Here is a 25,902-nt window from a genome sequence, read left to right as displayed (position 1 = left end):
TAGCTCCTAACATGGAAATTTTAGGGGCGTCACTCCTAATTTTAGGACTCGTAAAATTTTCATCTAAGAGTAATTAATTCATGAAGCATTTTAACGCTAAAAGTAGCTCCTAAACCCAGGACAGCTTAGAAGTCCTCCTGATTGCATACATCACTCATTACGTCATTGTGTTACTGCATGATGATTCGATGCAAAAAAGAAAACCACTTCTATCAGGAAGACTCGCAGACTTGAGTTAAATTTAAGATGACATTTATTTGATGAATATAAAACAGAAATGTAATGTCTCTCTTCGGCGTAAGCCCCGTCTGGCGGTCCGAAGAAGTTGTACTCGGAACCATCAAATCCTGCCGGAGATAGGAGGCAGGGGCGAGGAGTCTAACCCCGGGCATGACGGGACTCATCTGGTGGTGGTGGGGTGGTGGAGGTTGCCGTGTTAGCACACTGAAACAGCAATGTGATAGATTGTGAGCAGACATATAAAGCAATGGCTTACATGTGATTGGCTAAGAGTTACCTAGCTAATGGTGCGATGATGTACAGCTGCTAGTCTGCCCGCTAGAACTACGCTGCGCTTACATCTCCGGATGTGGTTTCAGTATTCCGATCACAAAACGTTTTGGATCGCTCTTACACCTGTATTTAACGGTATCCATTTGTGATCAGATCACTCAAAACACTTCTTAAAAAGAAAGTTAACCCAAAAGTGAAAAAAATAAATAAAACTCATGTAAACGTCGTTCTAAAATTATATGACATACTTTATTCCATGGAACACAAAGGACATGTTAGGCAGAATATTAGAGATTGACAGCCTCAGTCATCATTATCTTTCATTGTATGGAAAAGAGCAGCATCAACATTGTTCATAGTTTCTCCTCATGTGTTCCACAAAAGAAAGAAACTCAAACAGTTTGGAACAACATAAGAGTAAGTAAGTGATGACAGAATTTAAATATTTGGGTGATCTATCCCTTTAATTCCACGTGTAAACAGGGTCTTTGATAGATTTCCAAAGAAAGCTTTGCCGCGTTGGAAAGAGTATCTGGAGTCAAGAGGTTGAGGAAATAGACTAGCTTACTGATGTTTTATAGAACATTTTGTGCTCACAGCTTCATTTTCACAGAACAACAAATGTCTACGTAGACAGGAAGGAGCTTTTTCTCTGTGTAAACCCTAGGGCTGTTTCTGACTCTATCAAACCCCCACCTTCACTCCTTCTCAATGCATATTTGCGCTTGATTCCACTGATATCACATTACTGTTTGAACTCTGTTTTGTAGTGATGGGTCCTTTCCATATGACGCCGTTCCCTGGCAACAGAATGCTAACCAGGCCCCGGGTTCATTGTCAGTGGTTACAACGGTGTGGGGAGTTACCAATACGTCACAAAGTCAGGTGAGTCACACATATTGCTGAAGTGTACAAAAAGAAAACAATAACATTGGTAACAATAACATTGATCTTTTAACCTATGCTGCTTTTGATCTAGGTATTGGGTAACCCCATGGCCAACACCAACAATCCCATGAACCCCGGAGGCAATGCACTAGGGTCGGGTATGTCAGCCAACAACCCAGGGATGAACTCACCTCAGTTCCCTGGCCAACAACAACAGTTTTCAGCCAAAGGGGGATCCAACCAGGCCTACATGCAGCAAAGCATGTATGGCCGTCCAGGGCACCCAGGTGGAGGAGGCTTTGGTGGAAGGTAGTGTTTCAAGAGCTTGTATTAAAGTGTTAGAGAGGCAGACCAGATGATAGGAAGTTGTTTGACAAAGGAAGGAGTCTAGCTTTGCATCACTCTGGGAGATTCAATAAGCTACAGCAGAGTTTCCTATTAATGATATTTGACACAAGGTTTTAAAGCCAAGCCAACACTAAGTTTAAGGATGTTTTTCCCCAAAAAGGAAGATAATGTGATATCACCTTCATGTTGTGCCAAGAGCAAAGACAGACTACAGATCCTCTGAAGTTCCTCAGTCCCAGTCATTGTTATTTCAATAAAGAATTTTAGTATTTTCCAGCCCATTTGTGAAAATGTTTTGCATTTTTCAAATTTAATAGTTTTTTTTTATTTTAAATTATAAGCATACCAATTTGAGTCAAATGTTGAATTGAAAATTAACAAGATGTTCAGAATTTCTGAGTATTTGGTACAGAACAGTATGTGCCCCTTTTGATTTAATGACAACATGCACTTGATCTGGCATGGACTTCACAAATTTGTGGAAAACATGATGATCCATGTTATTCCAGCATGATTTTAAAATTTCAAATGACAAAGAGTGTCTTTTGTGTTACAATGTTAACAATGAAATCTGACCTTTTGTACAAAGGAGCTGACATGTTCAGTGTCACAAATTTCATTCATGAACTAAAAATAGTGCAGAATCTTAAATATTATGCCCAAATATTTCTTTGTTGTAATATCTTCAAAATCCTAAACAAAAAATGTTACTTCCTGATTTAAAAACTTAGATTTTGCCACATCCACACAACTTCGTTTTTGATTGAAAACTCTTTCAGTTTCCTAACATAATAATTTTCCAAAGTATGTGGTACTAGAGAGCATTTTTGGTAAAAGAAACGCCAATCTAGTGTGTATAAAAGGCGCAACTGTAGCAAAATCTATGCGCTTTCAATAGTGCTGTCAGTCAATTGAAATATTTAATCACGATTAATCGCATGATTTTTCCTTGTTAATTCTTGATTATTCGCAGATCTTGAAAGTGCAAAAACTTTGACTCTATACTTTTCCAGTTATCGTACAATTGACTAAAATAGCACCAATTCAGATAACTCTAAATGTTTCCCAAAGTCTAAGTGAGAAGTTGAATAAATGAAAGAACCAGACCCCATAGGTTGCGTATTCGTTGCAATGGGCATTAAATCTCTTAAACCCTCATCCAATATTAATATTAATCAGCTAACAGAATATGACAATCCACTTGATATCCAGTGTTAAGCACCACTTTGAACTCCACATGAAAAGCGCTGCAGAGAACATAGTTGACGGTTCGATAGATCAGCAGCAACATGTTAAAAGTTGAAATCATTTGAACTTTGAGCTGGGCGTCAACAGACCGCACACGGGAGAACAAGCTAGCCTACCGCAGCGATCCCTCATCTGTGCCATTTATCGTATGTTTGTCTTTAAGGTGATAGCTTGAAGTGCCTCTGTGGTTATTAAATTCTGTGTTACAAAGGCTGCAAAGTACTTGATTTTTGCCACAAGTGCCATTTGTGTTTGTTTTGTAAGAGGTAATTTCTCCATCACTTGATCATTTACACAGAATCACTGTTGTGTTTGTGTTTGTGGTGTGTATGTCAGTGTAATATCCTGGGACACAACGCAAAGATTCTGCCCAATTCCAGCCAGTGTTCAGAACTGACATGGAGCTGAATGAAAATGTCAGACAGTATATAATGTGAAAATTGCTAAATGAGGTAATCGTATTAAAGTAAAAATTAACGTGTTAAACATTTTAAATTAATCGCAAGTGTTAATGCGTTAATTTTGACAGCTCCAGTTTTGAAACTAAAACGTATTAGTGTGGATGTGGCCTCAAACTTTTTAGTTTTTATATTGACGTTTTATTTGAGTGTGTGTATATTTCTTCTACTTAGTTACCCTGGTGGGCCGAATGCTCAGAGTGGGATCGGCATGCCCCCTCATACACGCCCCCCCTCTGATTTCACCCAACCTGCTGCTGCAGCTGCCGCCGCCGCTGTTGCTGCTGCCGCTGCCACAGCGACCGCCACTGCCACGGCTACTGTAGCTGCCCTGCAAGAGACCAACAAAGAAATAAACCAGTACAACCAGGTTGGTAATTTACAAAGAAAAACTATGTGCCCAAGTGTTTTGCCTTCTACTTGGCTTGCACTGAATGTTTTTGTGAGCCCACCCATTCAAGTGCTATTGGCCCTCTCCACAGGTCTGTTCGTCTTTCCAGATGGGACCTACGCAAGGCTACAACAGCCAGTACATGAACCAGCCTGGTCCCCGTGGCCCACCGTCCATGGCAGGAGGCATGAACCCAGCTGGTATGGGAACCGGCATGAATAGCTCCAACGTGAGTGGCCCACCCATGGGCATGAACCAGCCCAGAGGTCCAGGGATGGGACCCTTCGGTGGCCACGGCCAAAGGATGCCCCAACAGGGATATCCTGGCCCCAGACCTCAGTCCATGCCCATGCAGGGCACTAAGAGGCCTTATCCTGGAGAGGTAAGACCACGGTACACAATTCCAAAGCTTAAAGGGATAATTCACCCAAAAATAAAAATTCTGTCATCATTCATCATTGGCTTTCTTTTGTGGAAAACCAAAGCAGATGTTAGGCTGAATGTTAGCCTCAGTCAAACAATGTTGACTGTGGCTGACACTCTCCTGTACATCTCATTTTCTGTTTCACGGAATAAAGCAAATCATAGGGTTTTGGAACAACATGAGGGTGAGTAAACAATTATCAGTTGTGGGTGAATGATTCCTTTAAAACTGACTTGCAGCAAGCATTTTATATTTGCTATTTGTTTGGTAAACCAATTGTTTGTGTGGTTTTCACAGCCTAACTATGGAGGCCAGCAGTTTGGACCCAATGGCCAGTTTCCCAACCAGCAAGGGCAGTACCCTAACCCAAATGCCTCTAGACCTCTTCCTTCACCCAATTACCCTGGTCAGAGGATGCCGGGACAGCAGGGCTCTGGCCAATATCCCCCAGCAGGAGTAGCCATGGGCCAATACTATAAGGTAAATTAATTTTGCTTGTTTGGAACATTCATCTAAATCATTACACTGTTAGAGAAGTGTTGTTTATCTCTCTGACTGTTCATATTTTTTCATGCCAACCATGACGACAAAAGTTACGCAAAGAGAATGAATAAAGATGATGAAAATGCTCTAAATGGCATATTACTTGCTTTCCATGTTGTTTTTCAACATGTATTGCTTTTTCTTATTTCAGCAAGAGCCTTTTAATGGTCAGAGTAACACTTTCTCTGGAGGCGGTTATGGGTTCAATCAAGGAAATGGGGTAAGTGGAGAAACCTTTCTTACTTCCCTATGTTTTATTTGCATACACATACAGTGGCCCAAAAGATATTTAGACACTTAAGTGATGCTTAAAAATGTATAAAAGTCATTACATTTGATGATAAAATCTCAAATCAAGTGGTATCTGCAAACAAATGATGCTAGAGCTTTTCTCAGAACTAATGTCACTTTTCAGAGCTTTTTTTTTTTTTTTTTTTGCAATTATATTTCAAGGGATAGTTCAACCAAAAATGAAAATTCTCTCATCATTTACTCACCCTCATGTCATCTCAGATGTGTATAACTTTATTTCTTCTGCTGAACACAAATGAAGATTTTAGAAGAATATCTCAGCTCTGTAGGTCCATACAATGCAAATGAATGGTTGCCAGAACTTTGAAGCTCCAAAAAGCATATAAAGGCAGCATAAAAGTAATTCACACAACTCCAGTGGTTTAATTTATGTCTTTGGAAGCAATATTATAGGTGTGGGTGAGAAACAGATCAATACTTTTAAGTAATGTTCCGGGTTCAATACAAGTTAACCTAAATCAACAGCACTTGTGGCATAATGTTGATTACCACAAAAATGTATTTCGACTCGTTCCTCCTTTCCATTGTAAGTGCCTCACTGGAACCTCGATTTTTGCTTTTTTTAAAGAAGAGGAACAAGTCGAAATGAATTTATGGTAATCATCATTGTCACAAATTATTTCAGTTGAGCTTAACTTGTATTGAACCCGGAACATTCCTCTAAGTCCTTTTTTACCATGAATCTACACTTTCGCTTTCACTTCCACATTCTTCTTCTTTTGTTTTTGTTGATTTACATATCGCCACGTACTGGATAGGGAGGATAATTTATAGTAAAAAAAAAGGGCTAAGGTATTCTTCTAAAAATCCTCATTTGTGTTCAGCAGAAGAAAGTCAGTCATACACATCTGGGATGGCATGAGGGTAAGTAAATTATGAGAAAATTGTAATTTTTGGGTGAAATATCTCTTTAACCAACTGGTCCCAAAGTGATCTAAGTGGATGTATGAAGTCAGTTTCCCTCAAGTTTACACAGGTGTCCTGCACAAGTCTAGTTCATCACATTAACTATGGACAATCAGGAAGTGTCCAAATGCTTTTGTTTACATTTTGGGGCCACTGTATGTTTAATCTTTTCAGTGTGTGCAGTTCTGCTATATATTTAGGCATTGCATTGAGTGTTTGTGTTTCTTCAACTAAAGCCTCCTCGGCAGGTGGTGAACTACCCCCACTCGCCAGTTCCTGGAAACCCCACGCCACCCATGACTCCAGGAAGTAGTATCCCTCCATACCCGTCACCCAACCAGGACGTCAAGCCCCCGTTTCCTCCAGACATGAAGCCAAACATGACGTCTCTGCCTCCACCTCTGAGTGAGTCCTGCAGAGAAATCTCACACAACCATTTAATTTCGTTGATCTCTACATTGCCTGTTTTACAAGCTCGGTCACAGTCTATCAGAAGTAAATCCGTGAGAACCCTTTGAACCTTTCAGCTCCTGCAGCTGGGTGAAAAAAAGTCCCATTTATCTTAGATTTGTGCATTTTTCACATCCACTCAGAGCTCATTCATAATATATGAGCTTCAGTGGGAAAAAACGAAATTATGTGAACTGAAAGGCGAGCTTCCCTGTGCATCTCACACACTGTTACTATTACAGAGGACTCAAGTAACACTTAAAGGGATAGTTCACCCAAAAATGAAAATTCTGCATTATTGATTAGGACTCTTAGTAAGAGACTCTCAGTGAGCACTTCTGAATCTCTAAATTTGTTCCTTTAGCCAATCCCAACGAAGAGCTGCGTCTAACATTCCCTGTAAGGGATGGGGTGGTGCTGGAGCCCTTCAGACTAGAGCACAACCTGGCCGTCAGTAACCACGTCTTCCATCTGCGCCCCTCCGTCCACCAGACACTCATGTGGAGGTTAGTGGTGTGCTACTTTACTACCTGCCATGTACTAAGCAAGCTTGTTTATCCGCAATGACATCTACTCTCTGAGCTTGTTATATTACACTAAAACTGTTTCTGCATGTCCCACAGGTCTGATCTGGAGCTGCAGTTTAAGTGCTACCACCACGAGGACCGGCAAATGAACACCAACTGGCCAGCGTCCGTCCAAGTCAGCGTCAACGCCACCCCCCTCACAATTGAGAGGGGTGACAATAAGACATCCCACAAACCGCTGCACCTGAAGCATGTGTGTCAGCCGGGAAGAAACACCATCCAAATCACAGTCACAGCCTGCTGTTGTGTGAGTATTCCTCCTCTGCTGCTCCAAAATATCTTCTATAATGTATAGTTTTTCATGTAATGGTTATATCAGAGAGCTGTTATACGGCATCTAATATTAAATCAGATAACACTGATTTGAAGCAGCTTCTGTGTTTGCCTTCCCTCTACATTTGCAGCTGGTGTCAGTTTTGTACTTTCTTGTTTGAAAGGTCAGCGACAGATAGTGTGTCATATAAAGGATATTCTACAACCTCTGGCAAAAATGATGGAATCACCACACTTAGAGAATGTTCACTCAGTTTTTTACTTTGTAGCAAATAAACAAATCACAGATATGACACAAAACAATTTTTGTTTAATAGCTGAACATTCTGGCTTCGTGAAATATCCCTCAAACAAATTAAATTACATTATTGTTAATTAATGGCATATTTTTTTCCTGATCAAGTAGAGGAAAATGTAAAAAATTTGGTGCAAGTATAAACAAAATGGGAAGGTTATAAAAGGAAAACATACGGGTAGGCCAAGGAAGACGTCAAAGTGTCAGGATAGAAAACTCAAAGCAATATGCCTTGAAAATAGAAAATGCACAAAACAAATGAAAAACAAATGGGCAGAAACAGGAGTCAATGTTTGTGACAGAACTGTAAGAAATTGGCTGAATGAAATGGGATTGAAAAATATGTCATTAATTAAAATAATGTAATTTAATTTGTTTGAGCGATGTTTCACAAAGCCAGAATGTTCAGCTATTAAACAAAAATTGTTTTGTGTCATATCTGTGATTTGTTTATTTGCTATGAAGTAAAAAAGCTGGGTGAACATCCTCCAAGTGTGGGGATTCCATCATTTTTGCCAGGGGTTTTATATGCTTTTCACTGGATTGTAAAATGTTCATGTCTTGTTGCAGTCACACTTATTCGTGCTGCAGCTGGTCCACAGGCCGTCGGTGAGATCAGTCCTGCAGGGTCTTCTGAAGAAGAGACTCCTGCCTGCCGAACACTGCATTACCAAAAGTAAGTTCATGCTTAAAGCAGATATTTTTGAGCTTTTCCATTGCTGCATATTTTTGGAATTCACTGATATCTGCCACTCTGTATTAGGGCGAAAGGTCCTGGGGCCTCATTTATAAAGACAAATGATATTAAAAGTGAACATACAACAATTTCCTAAATGTTCCTACAAATTATTTATAAAACATTATTGATTATGCTGCATTTTAGTCAAATCATTCATTTTTATTTATGTCCCCAACAACATGAGATGAGGCTAAAGGATGAATTGATAAAACAAAATGTAAGCAAGTTTTAAATATGAGACTGTTGCGGTGCGTTTAACTATCTCTCCTCCTATTCGCTCCAAAAATGTGCTTGACATATTACGTATTTTACACCTGCCTGTTAAAAATAAACAAAATCAAGTCAACACGCACTGGCACACCTGAGTATAAGCACAAAAAAACTTTATACACATGCTTGTCAGTTGGCATACGCATGAGAACATTTTCACATCAGTTTCTGCCTTTATAAATCTCAATTTGTTCCTCACTTTTGATGTAGGATCAAATCCATGGAATTTAAAATCAAATCTGATCGAACGTAAAGGAGGCCCCGGGTCTGATTTTACTCCAAAATCTCCTATTTTACCCCAAATATTTTCATATAGAAACTGAAGCCTATTTTAAGGCCATTAAAAATGTGGATATTATGACATTATTTTCATGACAGTTACGCACATTTTAACTCCCAGTTTCCATTACCGCAATGTGAAAATTGTTTAATATTGTAAAATATTTTTTAAAACATTAAACATTTATGCATCATATTAGTACTCCCTCTGTGCTGCCTGTCAGAAATCATTGTAATACTTTAAAAAATTCTGCTGTGTGCATTTCCATTTCCCTTTTTCATTTGTAACTAGTAGCACCTAATAAACAAAATAATAATAATTGTAGAGCAAATAGTTTTCCTAAAAATGTAAGGCAACATACTGTATGTGGATAAGCGTGACTAAGTTGTGAAATTTTAAATAATATCAAGCTATAGAAAGTCAGATTTTTTTTTCCAATACAAATATTTATAATGTTTCCTGGAGTGTTGGTTATTCATGACATCAGAAATTAGCATAATTAATTCTGATTCAAAGTAATGGCCAGCATCATCCAATCACTGCCAACCATGTTAAAATAAAATGATAAATTCTGAATCTAAGTATTGATTACCATTGTCCTATGTCTGCCAAACATGTTGTGTAGTTAAAACATCATCTGCAGCCTGAAACTGAACTTTTGATAGGAAGTTTGGATTGAATGCACTTGAATACTCCCTTGCTCCCTGTTTAGTGAATGACTTAATGTCTAATGTGCTGTCTGTCTGCACTGGTCTCAGAACAGTTCGAAATGCACCTTATTTTTTCATCCTAACTCCATATAAAGCCTCAGAAAGCATTATTTTTCAGATTTTGATGATTCTCAATGTGACAATGCACAGTAAATAGAGGATTTCTAAGGAAAAAATTTGCTAAAGTACGCAATAGTGTACATTGTGTTTAGCAACGTGGCTTTTCGAGATAAATCACTCAAATTTTAAAAATGCCATATCGAATTAAACTAGAGACTCTGATCTTTTGACACAGACAGGTTTCAGTGTAAAAACGTAATTAGGTTTCTAACCAGATGTAGTTTTGTTAGAAACTTCGCTGTGGTAGGCGCCATATTGTTTGGTCACATGACCCTGTACGTCGAAAGTTTAACTCTTTACTGACAGCACAGAGTCTCCTGAACTGAGATCGGTCTGTTTAAATTAAATTATGCATTGCATATAGCGAAGCCAAAATACAACATCCACGTATGTGTTCACTCGGTAGCACGAGGTTAAATACCAGGATATTTTCTTGACAGGTTTTGTGAAAATCACCCATTATCATCTTCATCACACACTTGGTTGTTACAATATCTCTGTTGTTTTTTTGTTTTTTGCAGTTAAACGAAACTTCAGTAGTGTAGCAGCCTCCTCTGGGAATGCCACACTAAACGGAGAGGATGGAGTAGAGCAGACAGCCATCAAAGTGTCCCTCAAATGTCCAGTCACATTCCGACGGATCCAACTCCCTGCTAGGGGACACGACTGCAAACACGTGCAGGTAAACTTTTGTAGTGCTTTTGTATCTACAACCAGATGACCCTGATTAAAAGACCAGCAATGCTGCTCTCCAGCATGGGATGCTGGTGTTTGTATAATATCCAATGTTTCCACAATAAATCTTTCCTTGTTCATGTGTGTTGTTTAAAAGAGGAGCCAGGACTTTGGTCAAATGAGATTTCTCTTTGGGTGGGGTTACCAATTGCAACAAATAGAATTCCTCTGTTAATATTTCAGATTAACAGAGGAAACATTAGGTAGCAGGACACAAGTGTAAAAGTGTGCTTTTTGTCCACGCAGTGAAGGTCACTTATAGTGGCTCTGTTATTTTGGCATTAATTGAATTTACTGATGTTGCGATTTTCTTTTGCAGTGCTTTGACTTGGAGTCCTATCTGCAGCTAAACTGTGAGAGAGGAACGTGGCGATGTCCTGTATGCAAGTGCGTGGCAAACAACAATAAGAATTGTTTCAGAGAACCAGATAAACATGATCTGTCATTCCTTTTAGCTTTGTATTTATTTATATTTCTCTCTGTCCCCAGTAAAACAGCATTGTTGGAAGGACTGGAAGTGGATCAGTACATGTGGGGAATTCTCAATGCCATTCAAAAGTAAGTTTATTGTTGGACACCACAATTTTTCAAAGTCACATCAAGTCCTTTAAAAACACACTTGAGGTTATGATGCAGTTGTTAATCTAGAGCCATCCCTTCACCTGAAACTTTCATGAGCTTTCACTTCCTTTTAAACATGCTCTCTTTGCCTTTTCTCTCTTCCAGTTCAGAGTTTGAAGAGGTCACCATCGACCCAACATGTAGTTGGAGGCCGGTGCCCATAAAGTCTGACATTCATATAAAGGAGGACCCAGATGGCCTTTTGGCCAAGCGTTTTAAAACCATGAGTCCCAGTCAAATGATCATGCCAAATGTGATGGATATGATCGCCCAGCTGTGTCCTGGCCCTTCACCCTACACCTCCCTCCCCCCGCATCACGGGGGAAACAATGGCGAATATGGGGGCCAAGTTAGAGGTCAGCACCCAATCAGGCTCATACTCTGTCTAATAAAATAGTCCTTAGTGTTTTACAGCTTTATTTTTTTATGCAAGCTTACTTTTTACAGGACAATTTTATGCAACCTGCAATCTTTTAACAGGCTGGTTTGCTCTCCAAACTGTCTAAATCTTTCTAGCTCTAAACTCCTGAGGTTATAGCTCCTCATTGCTGTTCTGTTTTGTGCATCAGGCAATAGTTACCAGGGCCATGGAAACTTTGACTTCTCCCACAGTAACTCTGGTGGCGGAGCTCCCATGAATGACTTCATGCATGGACCCCAGCTTTCCCATCCACCAGACTTGCCCAACAGCCTCATGGCCCCCGACAAGTCTCTAGGCCACGGCATGCCCGACTCGGTAAATCACCTCAAACCCTTGGGTTGCACAGCAACATGTAGGGCTGATGTTTGTTTGCTTTGTTGTCCAACATGAACTGTAGACAAAGGGTCTGTTCCAAAATTTAGTGAGTTGCCTAGCTGTCTCCTGCCTACAAAGGCAGCTGTCTTCTATGGCAGAATCAAAACTGAACTGGAGCCTCATAAGATAGCAATTTGGAACGTACGTAGGCGACAACTCCACGTGTCATTCAGTTAGCGCCCCTCACGTGCAGTGCACCGGACACCGAAATTATTTCGCAACTGAGGAACGACGAAATTCTCTAATGAGCATAAATATACATAGTACTGTAACGGTGGCGGCCCCCAAATACATTTAAATAAATAATTCAATTAAATAATAAAATTTGAATGAATAAATTTGGGCGCCAGACAGGAGTCTGTCTGTCTGTCAAAGAGAATGTTTCAACCCAGATAACTCAAAAAGCCACCAGTTACAAAATGTAAATGAATGCAGAAAAAGTATTTTCAAAGATTTCATGACAAGGTTTCAAGTTTCAAAATATATATTGTTCAAACCCAAACAAAATATTTCAGTAAACAAAGAAACAATAATCCAAAAGTCTCACAAACTAAAGAAAACACCAAATGAGCAGTAACAGCAAATAATCATTTAACATAAAAAAACAAAGCAATACATCTTGTAATGTGGGTGAATGCATGTACCCTCTTGAATGTGGGGCAGTGCTACAGGAGTGCAGAGGGAGAATTAGACATGAGAGAAAACATTACCTTGGCTGTGGAGCTCTTCGACGGGTCAGCAGGCTGCTTGAAACTCACGCCACTCCTTTTAAACTCAAAGCTTTCGATGACTCTTTGATGCAGGCCACACTTCTGATTAGCACCTTTTAATCAATCCCTTTTTGTTTTCTTCTCTCCTCAAATCGCGTTCCTTTTTCCCAACACTGATACACAAAAGTCAAACTTTCTTCTTAAACCCCAGCTCGGCTCACGACTCTGCTTCACCCACACCTGTGTCAATTCAAGTCACACCTCTTTGTAGCTCCTCTGCCTTATGATGAGAGGCCATTTTATACTCCCTCTCTCTCTCTGTGTGTAATTAGGTGCTGGAGGATCCTTAAAGGAACAGTGCGTAGTTTCACTCTGCCACACTCTCCCCCCCATGAGAAGACAACCCATGGTTGGCAAGGAACATTGGCAATGTCTCACCCCAGGTCTTTGGGTGTCTTCCCACGAGTGGTTCCTTCTCTTAAATTTTCTCTTTTCGGAGGGTGCTTTCTGCTGTGAAGATCTTTGGCGGGAGAGAAGGGTGTCAAGCTGACACTTCCTACAGCCCTTGACAAGATTCTTCACATCAGTCCACATTGTTGGCCAAAATGCAACTTTGTTGAGTCTTTTAAAAGTTTTAAAGATCCCTACATGGTCACTCGTGGTGTTGACATGATAGTACTGAAGGACCCGTGGAATGAGGTTTGCAGCAATGTGTACCCGATGTTTAGGAACATCTGTTCATGGTGGTTGAAAAGTACACCCCTGAGCTTTGGTCTCTTGGATGTGGCATTGCTAATGATCACCAGGTTGTGGCAGCATGAATGTAGGTTGGGGGTGGGATGCAACTTAGAAGGGAGAGGCTTGGGTTGGAACTACATTTGCTGGCAATTTGTTGGGCTGATGGTTGTAAATGTTGAAGTCAAGCGTGGGCAATTTCTAGGTGGGTGCTGATCAAAGTTCCGTTGAGAGTTCACCAGGTTAGATGTAATGTCCTGCTGAATCTAGAGCTAGAACTGCTTCACCATGCAACACACTCGACACTAAGGTAGCCTTGACTCTTTTAAGTTCCTTTGAAACCATGAGTTTTACCGCAATCTTGAGTTTGTCCATTTCTGATGTCAAAGTTGAAAGTATTCCACTCAGATTATCATGTGGAATGGAAGAACCCTTTACTGAAGGCTAGGTAGAATTGTGGAGATAGGTGGGAATGCGAAGAGGTCAGAAAGAAGTTGCATCCTCTGAAGCTTCACTCTGCATGCAAGTGGATTGGAGGGGTAGGAAATCTGCCATGTTCAGTGTGTTTGCTGGATGTAGTGTGTAAAAAATTGTATGTGTACAATGTCCAATAAATGAGTGAATTGTATTGTGCGTGAGTATATGGTAAATTGAACAATAAAAAAGTAAACCATACACTTTCAAAAATGTTTACCTGGCACTTTTTGTTTTCCCATAGAGCAAAATATGGTTTTAGTTAAAGCTCAGACCAACACTCACATGTTACGTAAGGACTCACAAATCTCACAAAAATCACTTTTTTTCTAAACCAAATAAACAGGTTTCTTGGTTCAGGAGAAATTAACAGATCACACAAGTCACACACCAAATTTACACTTCACAAATCAAAAGTCACAAAAAGTTAAGTGAACAATATCAAATGTTTGAATGTCCAAATACCTGTATCAGAAACTTAAAAACTAAGTTTCTCAAGAGTCCATGTTCAAATTAAATTCAGGTTTATTTGTGATTTCCTTGTACCATTCCAGGGTTCAAGTTCAGTCCAACAACTCACACGTTAAGTAATCAATGGTTCACCAATTTCACACACTTAGAGTTCAGATTTCAAGTTAAAAATCACAACAATAAATCACAATTATCACAAGTTTAAACAAGTTAAAAAGAGTTTAGATTTCAAGAGTCCAATGCCCCTGTTCAAAATAAATTGAACTTCAATGTTCAAGTTTAAATGTAAAAATGTCCAAGTTTCAAGTGATCAAGTTCAGTCCCTCTTTGGGCGCCACTTCTGTAACGGTGATAAATTAATTTAAATAAATAATTTAATTAAATAATCACATTTGAATCAATACATTTGGGCCCCAGACAGGAGTAAGCCTGTCAAAGAAAATGTTTCAACCTAGATAACTCAAAAAGCCACCGGTTACGAAATTTAAATGAATGCAGAAAAAGTATTTTCAAAGATTTCACGACATGGTTTCAAGTTTCTAAATATATATTGTTCAATAATAGATACTCAGACAAAATATTTCAGTAAACAAAAACAATAATCCAAAAGTCTCAAAAACTAAAGAAAACACTAAATGAGCAGTAACAGCAAATAATCATTTAACATAAAAAAACAAAGCAATACATCTTGTAATGTGGGTGAATGCATGTAGAGGGAGAATTAGACATGAGAGAGAATGTCAACTTGGCTGTGGAGCTCTTCGACGGGTCAGCAGGCTGCTAGAAACACACGCCACTCCTTTTAAACTTGAAGCTTTCGACGACTTGATGCAGGCCACACTTCAAGTGATTAGCACCTTTTAATCAATCCCTTTTTGTTTTCTTCTCTCCTCAAATCGCTTTCCTTTTTCCCAACACTGATACACAAAAGACAAACTTTCTTCTTAAACCACAGCTCAGCTCATGACTCTGCTTCAACCACACGTGTCAACTCAAGTCACACCTCTTTGTAGCACCCCTGCCTTATGATGAACGGCCATTTTATACTCCCTCTCTCTCTCTGTGTAATTAGGTGGTGAAGGATCCTTAAAGAATAGTTTCGCTCCACCACAGTACGCACACATTTTGGGTAAAATAGTCAGTTTTCTATCATATTAAACTATTTTGTATTGATACTTTTCGGTATTGAATGAATTATAAGTACATTTATAATAAAAAAAAATGTTCTTGCTCGTCCGCTATATTTGATTTATTTTTCCACCAAGCTTGTCATTATGGGATATGGGATCGCCTATCCGGGAAAGGATACATACGATGATACCTTAGAATTTGGCCAAAATGAGGCATCTTAGGAGACAGCATAATTAATATCCCTATCTTTTAAGAACAGCCTTCGCATCGGCAGCGTGCCAATGATGCCTAAAAATGCCGCCTCCGTAGGCAGCTCACTAGGTTTTGGAACACACCCAAAATCTCCCCATCTGTTTTAAGAACAAGTTCTACCCCAAGCAGTCTGTGTAGTATCATTTTGTATGTTTGGTATTAGTTCAAGATTTTACGATACTCATACATTTTACACTTCTTGTGGCTAAAATTGGCATATTTAAATTTCCAAGAGGTACACACTTAACTCAGCTGCACATCCTAGCACAGAAACTCAATGTGTGGAACAGTTTATGCTTATTCATTACGCACAACGCAAGTGGTGAGCCAGGTGTGAGAGAGATACGTGCAAGCTGCCATACCTCTTCTCATCGCCCGAAAAATCTCACCCACTGTCATCTGAACCAGTGTCAAACACAAAACCCAGTGTGTGCGTGATGGAGACTGAATGGCAGTCACAGAAAATAATAGTTTTAAGTTTAAAACTACAGCAAATTAAACTTTAGCATTCAATTTGTTTTATATCTGTATGTATAGTGTCTAATGATGCTGTAACAATTATGGAAAGGAGGAAGCTGGGTAGACATGTATTGTTGCACCTTTCAGTCGCACACAATAAGGCAGTTTTTCAGCAGTACACAAAAGGTTTGCTTTTCAGCAACACCACACTGACACGCAGATACACACAAACAGCTTCACGCATCTCTCTCTCTCGTCTGCCGCTGTCTCTTTTCCTTAAGTACTCCCACCGCCCCTCGCTGGAATGCGAGACCGGTGTGGCACGCAGATGAAAGTCATTCGCCACTTATCTTCCCGGCCTCGCTCTGCCCAGACGCCGCTCAGCTCTGCCCTGTTCACCACATACCCCTATCTCAGGTCAGGGATTTCTCCGACCTGTGATCTACTCCCCCCCACCCCCCATTTCTAGGGAGGGAGCATCAACGGGTCACACCGGTCTCTGGATCCGACCTGTGCGTGCCTGGGAGGGGGAACAGGACGAAAGAGAGGAGAAAGGGGGGGTGGGGGGGAATAACAAAAGAGAGAGAGAGAAAGCAGAGAGAGGAGCTTGCTGGCCCCAGATACTCCATCGAGTGGTCCTCGGCCCGCTGTCCTGCTTCCATCTGCTATGCCAGGTGACGGCACTGGATCCCTTAGCCATTCCTTCTGGTTGCCGTTTGACGTGGGGCTCCAGCACCACCAGATCAAACACTCCCTCGGCGTCGCAACCCCCAGTCAGCGGCGAGGATTCCTTGGACGGCGCATCCTTCCTCCTTCCCGGGTTTCGGCACTAGTGTAACAGTTATGGAAAGGAGGAAGCTGGGGCCGGCTTGACAAAACACGTAGACATTTATTGTTGCACTTTTCAGTCGCACACAGTAAGGCCGCTTTTCAGCAGTACACAAAAGGTTTGCTTTTCAGCAACACCACACTGACACGCAGATACACACAAACAGCTTCACGCATCTCTCTCTCTCGTCTGCCACTGTCTCTTCTCCTTAAGTACTCCCGCCGCCCCTCGCTGGAACGCGAGACCGGTGTGGCATGCAGATGAAAGTCATTCGCCACTTATCTTCCCGGCCTCGCTCTGCCCAGACGCCGCTTGACTCCGCCCTGCTCACCACAGATGCATTGGCAATGTACACTTTTTCTCTTTTGCCAGTAAAGCTTGATAGGAATTGAATCTTCCCCTTTGATACATGTTTTTATGGCATGTATACATATAATTGTATCAAAGATTTATACCTGTAAAAATGTGTCTAGATGAATCTATCCGCAAAAAACTGATAGATAGACATTTTTATATTTAAATAATTAAAATAAATGGTGACTAACCAATTTCTTGCAAGCTCTTTGAGACAAAGTATAAAGTAAATATATTTATGATTATATTTTAATGTTTGTTTAATGTACCATGCACCATGATTAATCGCAATTAATCACAAAAAAATGTGTGAATTGATTAGTTGAAATTTTGTTATCGTTTCACAGACCTATTAAATTGAGTTGTCATTATTTGTCATATGTGTTTCAGGAACAAGTAGCAAGAGAAAGCTCTTTCATTATTTACTTACCCTCATGCTGTTCCAAACACCAGTATGACTTGCTCTCTGTTCCATGGAACATAAAAGGAAATGTTAGGCAGCATGTTAGTCTCAGTCACCATTCACTTTCATTGCATCTTTTTTCCCCCCACCCCCCATACAATAAAAGTGAATGCTGACTAAGATCTCCTTTTGTGTTCCACATGAGAAAGCAAGTCATACAGGCTTGGAACAATATGAGGGTGAGTAAGTGATGACAGAATTTTCATATTTAGGTGAACATTTTTGTTTATGTGCTCTAGAATCATCTGCATGGCACTTGCTCTCTGTCTGTCTATGCCTGCCACTTGAGTTCTCACAGTTGGAGTGCTCTGCCCTCATCACCTCTCTTTCCTCCCTCCGCAGATGCCCCATCCCGTGAGTGCTGATCAATCCCATGCTTCCATGCAGCCAGGCATGCATGCATCCCCACACCCCAACAGCCAATCAGTTCAGCCATTGCATCACAGCGGCCCCCCATCCTCCCAGCCCCCACGCCAGCCCCCGCTACCACAGCAGCCCAGCCAAAACAGTCACCCACATCCCGATATGACTTTCAACCCTGCTACAGATGGGCAGGCAGGTGGCCAGGGACCTGCAGACCTGCCCGAGCCTTCTCTGGATGTGAGTATTTGCACCGATAGTGCTTCTCTCATTTTTGGAGTCATGTGCTACCAACATTACTTGCAATGGCGCAGTCATGTTAGAATCATGCCTTCCTCATAGCCCAAAGCATGCAAACTTTCCAAGAATGTGTGATTAAAGGTTCTTTGAGCAAAATCTTTAAACAGGACATCCAACCTGTAATGCTAAGATCTTTGAGATCTCATTCTCAAAATCGACTTAAAGGTGCCCTCTTTTTTTTTTTTTTTTGCTCTGGCCGATATGGCGGTTATTTGGATTATACTGACACCTAGCAGCGTGGATGCAGCAGCATCATGCAAAAGCAATATTTCTGATTACCAATTCCATAGAAATAGCATAGCCATGATTAATTTATTCAGAGAGTGAAAGTTTATTATAGAGTACAACAGTCTATTTACAGTCCTATTCATTTTCACCATAGACAAATTGATTTATGATAACTTGTAAACATTTCAATACAAACCTGCAATGAGCAACCATTGTTGCTAATCAATGGTATATGCTTATGTTGAAGCCATCAGTCTGCCATATTTCAGCTTCATTTTTTTTATATATCGTGTTTAATAGTGGAATCAGTTAGAAATTTTGTCCGATTTGAACCGCCGCGTCACCATGACGTATGCTATCAAAGTAACGCAAGAGCGATTCCAGAGCAGCTGGCTGGTGCAGCCTCTGCAGTTGCTCTAGAGGAGCTGCACGAGCTCTAACGATGACACAGCTCATTCACGATTGGCCAGACTCACAACATGACAGTGGTTACACATGTTTCATGGGCTGCGTTCACAATTGCATACTTCACATACTACTTTTACCACTTCTGCTATGTCAGTATAAGAGTAGCATGGTAGTATGCCATTACCATGGAGTTTATTCTGACACCTCCAGTTCGGCAAAAACTCTCACAAGTCTGTTTTTTTATAACAGTGCATCATGTTTATATCATGCTATATTATGTTTGTCATATCATGTTTATTCATAAAAAAATTCCAAATGATTAAAAATACAGACTTGATATTAAAATAATACAGGCTTTTATAGGACTTTTTTCTTGTACACACAGCAGACACTGTATTAAACAGCACATAACATTTTCAAATGAACAATGTTTCTGGTTATTTTATCTAAAATTCAAACATCTGAATTCCACTTTGTCTGCAATAAAGAAAGCAAACATCGCACGATCTTTTGTGACTGGTGTAAGTTCAGCAGACGAGAAGCGCAAAGTGTCCATCTTAACGGCTCTCTTTTCAACTCCTCCCCTGACTGCAACCGGCAAATCTCGCCGATTGGCAAATCAAAATGCAGTTCAAGTCAAACACACCTAGTAGTATTCAGTTGGTCATGTGATCTCAAAATGGCTGCCCCCTTGAGGCTACCTGCTCCATGTAAATTAAAACACATTTTATTAGGCTACTGATATGACAGGAGTCTTTATCTCATGTGTACTTGTGATTTTTTTTTATTTTTGTAATTTTTTGTATTTTTTTATTTAAGTAGGGCACCTTTAAATGTAAAAAAAATAAAAATAAAAAATCAATGTTCTGCTTTACATAGTTTATAAAGTGTCCATTGTAATATCAATGTACTTGTATGTCCCCCTCTGCAGCTTCTGCCAGAATTGGCGAACCCAGATGAGTTGCTGTCATACTTGGACCCTCCTGACCTCCCAAGCAGCAGCAATGACGATCTGCTCTCCCTCTTTGAGAACAACTGACTTCTTTCTATTGGCCTTTTAGAGAGGACTTAACTTGTTTGGCTGTCAGGAATCAAGAGGCACTCTAAGGACTGACTCTGTACTTTGTAAACAGGAAACAGCCATCCTTTTGCCTCTTCCTTGTGTAAATATTTCACTCTTTTACAAGCAACCTTTTCAACACATATATGACAGCCATGTTGGTTGGCACTAAAGTGATATCTTTCAATACTAATGGAAATACATGTGCAGCTATAATCAGTTCATATGAATACATCACACAGAACTGTGTGTCTGCTCACTAGGAAAGTATTGTAGCATTTTTTTAATTCAGATTAAGATTTTTCCTTTTGTGAAAAAGAAGACCTGAATAGACTATATATATATATATAGTTGAAGTCAGAAGTTTACATACACTTAGGTTGAAGTCATTAAAACTAATTTTTTTAACCAAGCCACATATTTAATATGAGCAAACTATATTTTGTCAAGTCTAGGACATCTACTTAGTGCATGACACAAGTAACTTTTCCAACAATTGTTTACAGACAGATTGTTTCACTTTTAATTGACTATATCACAATTCCAGTGGGTCAGAAGTTTACGTACACTAAGTTAGCTTGGAAAATTCCAGAAAATTATGTCAAGCCTGTAGGCAATTAGCTTCTGATAGGCTAATTAGAGTCAATTGGAGATGTACCTTTGGACAGGGTTGGGGAGTAATGAAATACAAGTAACGGGAATACGTATTTAAAATACAAAATATAAGTAACTGTATTCCACTACAGTTACAATTTAAATCATTGGTAATTAGAATACAGTTACATTCAAAAAGTATTTTGATTACTGATGAGATTACTTTGCATTTTATTGTCATTTGTTTCATTTAATATTTAGTCCTTTCAGATGGAAAGCATTTACACATAAATGATGCAATCCAAAGTGCATTTGAACTGCGGTGAAACTCTTTCTTATGATGTGTTACATTCATACGAGACAGACAGAGAATTACGTTTGCATTAAGTTTGGAGCAGAAGAAATAGAAATAAACCTTGTGTAAATTGTCAGCTTTACACTAAGATAAAATGCTATTTCTAGCCATTTTACATGCACGTTACCAGGCACGATCATATTTTTTCATCAAGAAAATTCACGTTGGATTATAATTTCTTTTTTCTAGTAAGACCTTTGATATTAGGGCAAAAATCGTATACTTGATGATAATTTTTGTATTGTTTTCCTGTAAAAATATCAAAAAATCCTTAAAAAAAGATCAGTTTGATCTTGTTTTAGAAACAACACTGCATAAGATATTTAGGGTTTTCAGAGAATGTATTTTTAATGTATATTTTGTCTTACTGTACTGGCAGAATTTTTATAGTCAAAATAAGTGAAAAAATCTACCAGTGCTTAAGAAGTAACCCAAAGTATTTAGAATACGTTACTGACCTTGAGTTATCTAATGAAATATGTTACAAATGACATTTTACAGCATGTATTCTGTAATCTGTAGTGGAATACATTTCAAAAGTAACCCTCCCAACCCTATCTGTGGATGTATTTTAAGGCCTACCTTCAAACTCAGTGCCTCTTTGCTTGACATCATGGGAAAATCAAAAGAAATCAGCCAAGACCTCCGAAAAAAAAATTGTGGACCTCCACAAGTCTGGTTCAATCTTGGGAGCAATTTCCAAACGCCAAAAGGTACCACGTTCATCTATAAAAACAATAGTACGCAAGTATAAACACCATGGGACCATGCAGCCATCACTGCTCAGGAAGGAGATGCATTCTGTCTCCTAGAGATGAACGTAGTTTGGTATGAAAAGTGCAAATCAATCCTAGAACAACAGCAAACAACCCTGTGAAGATGCTGGAGGAAACAGGTAGACAAGTATCTATATCCACAGTAAAACGAGTCCTATATCGACATAACCTGAAAGGCTACTCAGCAAGCAAGAAGACACCGGCATAAAAAAAGCCAGACTACAGTTTGCAAGTGCACATGGAGGCAAAGATCTTACTTTTTGGAGAAATGTCCTCTAGTTTTATGAAAGAAAAAAGAAAAGAAAAAATAACTGTTTGGCCATAATGACCAGCGTGATGTTTGGAGGAAAAAGGGTGAGGCTTGCAAGCCAAAGAACATCATCCCAACCCAACCAAGCATGGGGGTGGCAGCATCATGTTGTGGGGTTTCTTTGCTGCAGGAGGGACTGGTGCACTTTACAAAATAGATGGCATCATGAGAAAAGAAAATTATGTGGATATATTGAAACAACATCTCAAGACATCAGCCAGGATGTTAAAGCTCGTCGCAAATGGGTCTTCCAAATGGGCAATGACCCCAAGAATACCTCCAAAGTTGTGGCAAAATGGCTTAAGGACAACAAAGTCAAGGTATTGGAGTGGCCATCACAAAGCCCTGACGTCAGTCCGATAGAAATTTTGTGGGCAGAACTGAAAAAGTGTGTTCGAGAAAGGAGGCCTACAAACCTGACTCAGTTACACCAGTTCTGTCTGGAGGAATGGGCCAAAATTCCAGCAACTTATTGTGAGAAGCTTGTGGAAGGCTACCCAAAATGTTTGACCCAAGTTAAGCAATTTAAAGGCAATGCTACCAAATGCTAACAAAGTGTATGTAAACTTCTGACCCACTGGGAATGTGATGAAAGAAGTAAAAGCTGAAATAAATCATTATCTCTACTATTATTCTGACATTTCATATTCTTAAAATAAAGTAGTGATCCTAACTGACTTAAGACAGGGAATGTTTTCTACGATTAAATGTGAGGAATTGTGAAAAACTGAGTTTAAATGTATTTGGCTAAGGTGTACGTAAACTTCTGACTTCAACTATATACATACATATATATGTATGTATGTATGTATGTATGTATGTATGTGTGTGTGTGTGTGTGTTTATATATATATATAAAGATATATATATATATATATATATATATATAGAGATAGATATATATATATATATATATATATATATATATTGCTTCCTGTACCGCCATCTGTGTGTCCGCAATCTCTTGAAGGTTTGCTCTTCCAAGCTCTACCATCACAGCTTCCCAAATCCTTGTCAAATATCCTCAGCTGTTTGTCTGTCCATCTCCCTTGAAAAAGCACAAGAGAATGCATTAAACTGCACCTGGAAGCCTGTAAAGGAGACAACAAAAGGAAGAAAGCTTATATCACAATCACCGTGACTATTGGCACCAGAATGATCTAACACTCCCTTCTAAGAGACTAATGATGGATGTTTCCGAAAGTCCTCCAACACTCCCAAACTCTCATTCTCTCATTCTTGTCACGCCATAGGACACATGAGAATGTGTTCTTTTCTAGTAAACAGCAGCTTTTCACCTCATTTTGTAATATGATTCATGTTCAAAGTTAAACAAATGCTAGAGGGCATCGCGGCATGTATTGTTTCATTCTCAAGACAAAACATTTTCAGCACTGTAATCTTGGAATTGCGCATCTTCCGATAGACTATACATCCTCCCGCAATGTCCTTTGGATTCTCCACGCTAATGGTCACACAACACAAGAAGAAAGCAGTTCACATTTCAAAGAGTAGTGAGTCTTGTGTCACCATAAGTCCTGTGTCATCTGCCTTCTCTGAGAGTACTCGCCATGCATGAGGCTTGGTCGTTTTAGGCTTGTGATGTTTGTACCTCTCTTTCAACAAACTGCATACAATGTTTAAACATTCAGTGTTGCCAATCGCCCCTTATTTTAGTGATAATGTATGACTGATTTTTTTATTTTTTTTATTTGTGTTTTATGTTTTTATTCAACCTTTATTCATGAACTGTCATGTTAAAATTGTATTTTATAATGCACAATATATTGTTCAAATTATGGGAATGTTTTTTTTTTTTGTTTTTTTTTGGTCCTGTTGTTACAATTGTACAAAATATGTACATGTATCACAAGATGTCCATGGATTACCAAAGTTATGCACCCTGATTTGAGAAGGTGGCCCAAACCTATTTTGACAAGGTTAAACCTATTTTTAACCAAGTTGTTAACCATAGAATTTGATAAAATGTGTAATTCCTTCTCACTTTTATCATTTTGTTTACATGTAAAATCATAGTAATTATACAACAAACAATGAAGAAAATGTTTTTTAGAATATGTTTTTATATTTGTAGATTTTACATTTTAATTCAACTATAACATTAAGCTATATATTAACTCCGTACCCATCAAAAATATTACAGAAACAAGTATACAATTTATATAACACAGCAGCTCACTAAAGGTTATCAGTGTCCAGTTGTGCAATGTGGATTTTTTTTTTTTAATGAGAGAAAGTTTTCTGGATTTTATTTCAAATCAACAATGCGCGCTTGAATAATTTTCAGTATTTATGTTAGTAGTGATGACATTTCCATGATACTGATGTTTCTCAAAGGCTGTCACCTGTCCATCACCGTTTGAAACATGTTTCCATTTTAAGTTATTTTTTTTTATGAATTGCAATATTAGTTTTTATTTTTTTTCTGTTCTTCTTGGTGTAGAATTATGTACAAAAATTATATTTGTCGTTGACAATTGAAATACTTAGAACTCTGACAGGAAAATGTGGGTTCAAGGTGTATAGAGTCTGTCTGTAGTTCACTTGTATATCCTTTTTCAAAGATGCACTGCCACATAGTCGATCCCACTTTGTAGACACAAATAGGCATAAACGGAACTTTAAGACTCCAAAAGTCAGCTCATGCTGAAGTCTGAGCTGTCACATACTGTTGCTGTACAGATTTTGAGGTGACAGTGGGTGCTGAGGCAGAAACAGAAAGGGTTAAATGAATTAGACTGTGTTCGCCACAGGTGAGGGTTCGAAGAGGGTCGAAGAGAAAATGGGGGAAAGGGCACATTAGGGATGCATGTACATATGTAAATGATAAATAGAGACACATTAACAGAAATGTATTCATTTTCCCCAGGGGAATGTGCATTGTGTATTTAGAATTTGTAAAGCTTGCATCCTCCCATCAGAATCTAAATTGGGTAAAATGAATCTGTGTTTGTTAGCGTCTGTGGAACCTCTCAGCATTTGTTCACTTTTGTAAAATATCCATCCAACATGACTGAGGAATTTTTGGAGGGGGTAAAAAGAGACACATTTGTTTTACATTTGTGTAATATTTAGCTTAAGTGTATTGCTCCATTTCTTGTGTACTTAACAAGGTGCTACAAAAGAAAAAAAATCCTGGGGAATAATTTGGAAAATAGGGCCAGGAGCGGTTCCAAAAGATTGTAACCAAAATCCAGAGTTTGTACAATTTTGATATCATGATCAGGAAAATTAAAAAACAGGGTACAATCTGAGGTGATTGGCACCAAACGTTGCAGTTGTCTTTGCTTGTACATTCTGTTGTACAATCATTTCATATTCTAAACTGGTCAGAAGAAGAAAAAAAGACAAAAACAACAAAAAACTAATTGTGATTTTTAGTCTTGCAAAACTGTATGTAGTTAGATGCTGTGACATCCTAATATTTATCTAATAAATATGTATTCAGATGAAATTACTTTCCACTGTTTTTTTGTTTTGTTTTTGTTTTTTACGTCATTTGGTATACATGCATAGCTATGAGAGGTGAAAATAACTGGCATTTATAAGTAGAAGCAGGCTGAAATTCATTGCATAAGCCTACATTTAATGCAATAAGTAGCCACCACAGAGAACACACAAAGCAAATGTGTTTTTTTAAACTATTTGTCAGTCAAATGTTTCTAATGGGATAAAAAGTCCTCCTCAAGGGGGCGCATGGGGATC

At 39.1% G+C, this 25,902-nt stretch overlaps 1 protein-coding gene across 10 annotated transcripts in view; it reads left to right on the top strand.

Moving 5' to 3' along the window:
* Positions 1-25,654, top strand: part of LOC127412128 (zinc finger MIZ domain-containing protein 1-like) — a 143,337-nt gene extending 117,683 nt beyond the window's left edge. For 8 of the 10 annotated variants that reach the window (XM_051648237.1, XM_051648236.1, XM_051648243.1 and 5 more), the window contains 17 exons: positions 1,284-1,398; positions 1,493-1,710; positions 3,630-3,825; positions 3,938-4,228; positions 4,568-4,750; positions 4,965-5,033; positions 6,268-6,436; positions 6,846-6,987; positions 7,105-7,315; positions 8,207-8,312; positions 10,277-10,437; positions 10,810-10,877; positions 10,980-11,048; positions 11,217-11,467; positions 11,681-11,847; positions 18,128-18,385; positions 20,013-25,654. In XM_051648237.1, coding sequence (XP_051504197.1) covers positions 1,284-1,398; positions 1,493-1,710; positions 3,630-3,825; positions 3,938-4,228; positions 4,568-4,750; positions 4,965-5,033; positions 6,268-6,436; positions 6,846-6,987; positions 7,105-7,315; positions 8,207-8,312; positions 10,277-10,437; positions 10,810-10,877; positions 10,980-11,048; positions 11,217-11,467; positions 11,681-11,847; positions 18,128-18,385; positions 20,013-20,120 — 2,782 coding nt within the window. In that variant the 3' untranslated portion in view covers positions 20,121-25,654. Of the gene's footprint in view, positions 1-1,283; positions 1,399-1,492; positions 1,711-3,629; positions 3,826-3,937; positions 4,229-4,567; positions 4,751-4,964; positions 5,034-6,267; positions 6,437-6,845; positions 6,988-7,104; positions 7,316-8,206; positions 8,313-10,276; positions 10,438-10,809; positions 10,878-10,979; positions 11,049-11,216; positions 11,468-11,680; positions 11,848-12,949; positions 14,046-18,127; positions 18,386-20,012 lie in introns of those variants that run through there. The other 2 variants (XM_051648239.1, XM_051648238.1) reach the window with 2 other exon arrangements.
* The last annotated feature ends 248 nt before the right edge of the window (positions 25,655-25,902 follow it).

This window comes from Myxocyprinus asiaticus, chromosome 21, assembly GCF_019703515.2.
Source record: "Myxocyprinus asiaticus isolate MX2 ecotype Aquarium Trade chromosome 21, UBuf_Myxa_2, whole genome shotgun sequence".
NCBI lineage: Eukaryota > Metazoa > Chordata > Actinopteri > Cypriniformes > Catostomidae > Myxocyprinus > Myxocyprinus asiaticus.
The sequence above is the reverse complement of the archived record's forward strand: the minus strand, read 5'-3'. Positions and strand labels throughout refer to the sequence as shown.